Genomic DNA, 5,368 nt, shown 5'->3' on the forward strand with positions numbered 1-5,368 from the left:
ACTTGTGGTTCTGGCAAGCCAAATTTCAAATTCTTGTTTTCAGCCTGCTGCATTTCATAGCAATGCATACCCACCATTTCATTGTAACACCCCATCTGCCTAACCTTTCTAAAATACATCAGCAGTTCTACTCTCTTTGAGACATCAGAGTCTGGGATTTAAAAGTTCCTGTCTTTACTGCAATCCAGTCAAAACAGACTGATCAAGAAGCACATCTGCTTCTGAAGGTCCTTCATTTCTAGTTGGGGAAGAATAAGAATACTAGAAGTATAGACTGGCTTCTAGTGTATGCACATCACTTTAATTCTAAATAAAATAAATTTACAGCTTGTGGTGGGTTAACCCTGGCCAGCAGTCAAGCACCCATATGGCTCACTCGCAGCCTCCAGTGGGAGCAGGACAAAAGAGAGAGTGGGCAGAACAAAAGCAAGAAAACTCAGGTGTCAAGTCTTCTTTAGTTTAATTAGTGAAGGAAAGAGAGAGGTGAATTTAAAAAAAAAAAAGAAAGCCAAAGACAATCACTCACCACCTCCCACAAGCAGACCAATGCCTAGCCAGTCTCTGAGCAACAACCACCATGGAAGCCACCCCTCCACCGCCTTTTTCTTCCTCTACCTCAAGTTTATATTGCTGAGCACGACATTAGATGCTATAGAATATTCCTTTGGTCAATTCGTCAGCTGTCCAGCTACGTCCCCTCTCAATCTCATGACCACCCCTAGATCACCGGGGACAGAGGGAGGCAGAATGGGGAAAAGAGTAAGCCTTGATGCTGTGCGAGCACTGTCCAGCAATAGCCAAAACACTGGTGTGTTACCAACACTGCTTTAGCCACAAACCCAAAGCACAGCAAGATTCAGGCTGCTATGAAGAAAGTTAACTCCATCCCAGCCAGACCCAGGATACAGCTGCATTTTAAACCAATACAAAACACAATACTCACAGAAACATATTCAGGGATAGAAAGCTGATCTTCAGGAAGAGACTTTAGCTTCTCATAGCAATCATCTGTTAATTCCAAGTCTCGCAAGCTACGACGGATGTCTCCAGCCCTTTCCCTTAACTGATGATTTGTTTCCTCCAGTTGCTTCTGTCTCAATAAAATAGTTTCCATTTCTTGTTTCATTAGAGCCTGATGTTTCCTTCAAGATTGATTTGAAAACAGAAGACATTAAGTAGCGAGTAACACAAGTGATATACCTTCACAATACTCTGGCAAGAGAGTGACTTATGCTCATTTTGTAGAGGGAAAATTTACAGAGAGATAAGGTAATTAGCACAAGAGTGCATACCACCATGGTTACACAACCATATCAGACACAGCATATATAAAAAGCCAGAAACTTCATAGTTATTGACAATACAAAGATGAATCCGAGAAGTGACAATTAATCTCCACATATGCTGACTTGAATTTATAAATTAGTCTTACTTTACCAATTAAAAGGTTAAAACCATGAAAAAGTAGAATATATTTCCACACAAAACACAAGGAACCAGTAAATCGCCAAATAAAGCAATAATAACTTCAATTTATGCCTTATCAAGTTTCAGCACATAGATACTTTTGGCCTATTCCACACACAATCCTTGATTTTCTACCCAGTATAACATACAAAGTTAGGGTCCTTTTGAAAAACTAAAACAAACCACAAACATCACTACATTTAAACAAGCAACCTTATTCCCGGCCTTAAAACAATATCGTGACTACCGTCACCAATGGCAAGGTATTACACAGCAAGAGAAACTGCACATCACTTAAGAGATGTTTCAAAGTGTTTATTTTATTTTATTTCAATCAAAGGTGACTGTCCTATTTTTTTGGAGGTTTTAGCTGTAACTCTTGAAAACATATTCAAATTAAATTGTTCTTCAAAACATAATAATTCCTACATTATTTAAAAAGTAATATTAAAAATACTAGATAGTACTACAAGGTGATGTCTGCCCCACTTGTTTCAAAAAGACAAAAGAAAGTCCCAGGTCAGCAAAGCAGTCACACAGGACATATTCCGTACACAGCACACGAATCTGTTCAGCGGGGACAAAAAGTGAGGTAAAAGGTAGACAGGAAAATTAATGAAAAGAGTGGGGAATGGAAAGCAGTTCAACTTTTTTGTGCCATAACGATTTGCACATCAGTACTTTTTTACTGAGCACTCCTCAGAACACTCAAGTATGGTCAACATCAAAATATTCTACTCTGGAGCAAATCAGCATACAGAATGACCAAGATTTTTCTGACATCTGCTCTTAGTTGAAAGACTTTCCTGTAACTAATCTCAGGTCTGGCCTCACATCCCTGTATCTGTTCTAGGCTTACTACAGAATATGACTTTGAATTAGCCACAGCTGTAAGCTGGTGCATCCTCTACTGTAACATGAGACTATTAAGTAATCCTCTTCCTCCACACATTGACACATTTAATTGACAAAGTAATTTGGAGAAGCCTGCTAGCCTGTCTGTTTTCAGCTATAGGGTAATTCAAGATGTTTCGCAAAAGCAAGATGAAAAGTAAGTTTTTACATCATCAACTGAAAGCATTTCTGACCAATAAGCAATCCTGAATGGAAGTGCTAAACATATCCCCTTACCTTTCCCAAGTCATGTAGGCTGCAGAGTTATTAAAAACTCAGTTTGAATTGATGGAAAGTCTGCCCCCTCTACCTACTCCTTTTGCTCTTTACTGGTTTTAAGAATGTGCTTACTCTCAGTTTCGATTAAACTTCGAAATCGGGTAGCAATAAAACCAAAACCACAAACTTCAGCCAGTGAGTGCTGAATCCAAATTTACTTACATGTAAATTAAATATGTAAATCACATTTTAAGAATGGAAATACTAATATAACTTGTGAAATAAATCCTATTCCTGCAATCCATAATCATCAGTTTCCATTGACTGTCCATTCATTAATTTGAATTCATATTAATAAGTTATTAAAGAAGGAGTTCCGAGTTTTACTTCCATCATACCTAGCATCTTCTTGCTGTAATGCCAGCTGACTATCCAGTCGTAATGACAACAGCTGCTTTTGATGGATTGCATCATTAAGCTTCTCTTCTAGCTCTTCAATCTAAATGTAAAGAATATAAGCATAAAATGAAGAGGTTACCTTGGTAATTTTTAAAAAATATTCTACAAAAAGAATGACTTGTAAGAAAAAAGTGGAGAGCCCAATGCCCTGGGAAGTGTAATAACGACTGTCTAACAAGACCTCTAAATATGCTACGGCTTCATAAAATATTATATGGATTTTGCCCTTATGAGCTACAAAATAACAAAGCCTTAGTTCTAAAATTCATCTTATTGAGCCAAATAGCTACTTGTTCAGCTAATTTCAAAGTAGGCTGAAAGTCAGAGCAGCAAGCCAGTGAATGCCACAGTTAGTATATAGTAGGTCGTAAAAGTGGACTGCACACAAGAGTGGCAAAGCTTCTACACTTAGTTTCATGAATGTGAAGGAAAACTGTACACAACAAAACCTCCTACTGTTAGCACGTTGGTATACTCTAGCCACATCTTCATTAACAGATCATTAAATAGTATTCAGATTACTTTTTCCAGTATTCTACAAGTTCAGGTTAAAAGCACTATCAAATTGCTCACATCAGTAACAAAATTGTTCTTCATTTCTGAAAGAAAGCAGGTCTTTTCTTCCTTTGTTTTTAGAAAAAGAAAAACTAATTAGATCTCACCTCATTCATTTATAAGTATAATGACTTGGACAAATCAGCTAAGTTTTCTAGAATTGTTTCCTCCTTTTCTCATTAAAAAAACTCCACAAAACCAACCAAACAAAACCCTACCCAAAAACTAAAAACCCAACTAAGTAGGCTTCTAGCATGCAATTCACAGAAATTCTTTCAAGAACAGAAGTTTCTACCATACTCTAAAAGCACCAGAAACAAGAAAAGATTATACAATGAAAGGAACAACACTTCTTACCTTAGTCAAATATTCTACTTTCAAGTTGTCAATCATCAAGTTTTTTTGAGACAGTTCTATTTTAAGCAGCTGAAGGTTATGGAGCAACTCCTTCCGTTCAATCAGCTGCTTAGTGATTTTAACAGTACCTTCTCTCTCTTCAGAGGAAGAAACATCATCCGTTGGTATTGTGGTTTCTAAGCTAATATCTTCAGACTCCAAGGAGCTAGAAATGTTTACTCTTCTGATTTCCTTAGAGCTTTTATGTGACATTTTCTCCAGCTATTTGCAATGCTTAAGTTATACTTTGAGATGAGCCCCCTGAAGAATCAACTGCAAGAATCAAAACAATTAAGTGAAAGGTATTATGTCATTACAAAAAGAGTCCACCAGTTAAACAAGACCACTAAGCAACACTTCTCAGCATCACATGAATATATTTTTTGTTCACCCAAGAAAAACATTTTAAGAAGCCCTGAAGAGGGCAGTTGCCTGAGGACTCTCTTCCTAAATAATTATTAACAAGGGTTTTGCCTGCAGTAAGCTAAACACTGGTGTGAATCAAGCTTACTAGAAAGACGATACAGCTAAATCAAGATGTGCACTTGCCATTCACACCGCCAGAAGAGCATGCACCGAGAAATCCCCAAGCCCATAAGGAATACAGCGTCAGGGAACATCCAGTAAGGGGCATAGCAAGACTCGCTGGAGAAAACGGCAAAGGAACGCTTTGATGGCCACCTTTGCCTTCCCTGAAGAAGTAGCTCCGTCGTTCTTACCAGGCTCGTTTGCCCAACAGTCACGCATACCACACCCGCTACTGGCGCAGACCGCAGCTTTTACTCAAGAGATGCACAGACCGACGCGGGCTGCTCAAGGCCCCACAGAGAAAGGAGACGCCGTGCCCGGAGCCCAGGCCAGCGCCGGCCGGGCCGCCCCGCAGCGAGGGGCGCGGAGCCCGCCGGGCGACAGCTCCCCCGCGCCGCTGCCGCCTCCACAGCGCAGCGCCAGCACCCCCCTCCCCGCAGCAGCTCGGTGAGGGAGACGCCGTTCTACCCGCCAGGTACCCGGCTCGGCGGGAGGCGACGGACAACCGCCCAACCGGTAACGCCGCACAGCGGCGGCAGCAGAGCGCGGGGGAGCGTGCTCCGTGTCGCCGATCCGCGCGCGCACCCGGGGAGCGCGCTCACCAGCCCCCGCGCCCCGCTGAACGCTCACCTCCGCCGGCGGCCGCGCGCGCAGCGGCGCATGCGCGCCCTTCCGCTTTCCCTCGGGGCGGCCGAGGCGGGGTCGCTGCGCGCGGCTTCCCGCGCGTTGCTTCCCCCCGCGCGGCACGATGGGAGGCGGAATCTCTGCCCCCTCGTTCGCGGTGCGGTGCCGTGTGGCGCGCGCCGGGTAGGCGGCGGGCCGGCCGGCGGCGCGCGCGGGTGCGCGCGCC

At 42.6% G+C, this 5,368-nt stretch overlaps 1 protein-coding gene across 1 annotated transcript in view; it reads right to left on the reverse strand.

Moving 5' to 3' along the window:
* Positions 1-4,203, reverse strand: part of PIBF1 (progesterone immunomodulatory binding factor 1) — a 128,334-nt gene extending 124,131 nt beyond the window's left edge. The window contains exons 1-3 of the mRNA XM_086611658.1: positions 3,952-4,203; positions 2,979-3,079; positions 944-1,142 (exon numbers count right to left, since the gene is read on the reverse strand). Coding sequence (XP_086467784.1) covers positions 944-1,142; positions 2,979-3,079; positions 3,952-4,203 — 552 coding nt within the window. The remainder of the gene's footprint in view (positions 1-943; positions 1,143-2,978; positions 3,080-3,951) is intronic.
* Between the last annotated feature and the right edge of the window lie 1,165 nt (positions 4,204-5,368).

Source organism: Tauraco erythrolophus, chromosome 1 (assembly GCF_009769465.1).
Source record: "Tauraco erythrolophus isolate bTauEry1 chromosome 1, bTauEry1.pri, whole genome shotgun sequence".
In the NCBI taxonomy this organism is placed as follows: Eukaryota; Metazoa; Chordata; class Aves; order Musophagiformes; family Musophagidae; genus Tauraco; species Tauraco erythrolophus.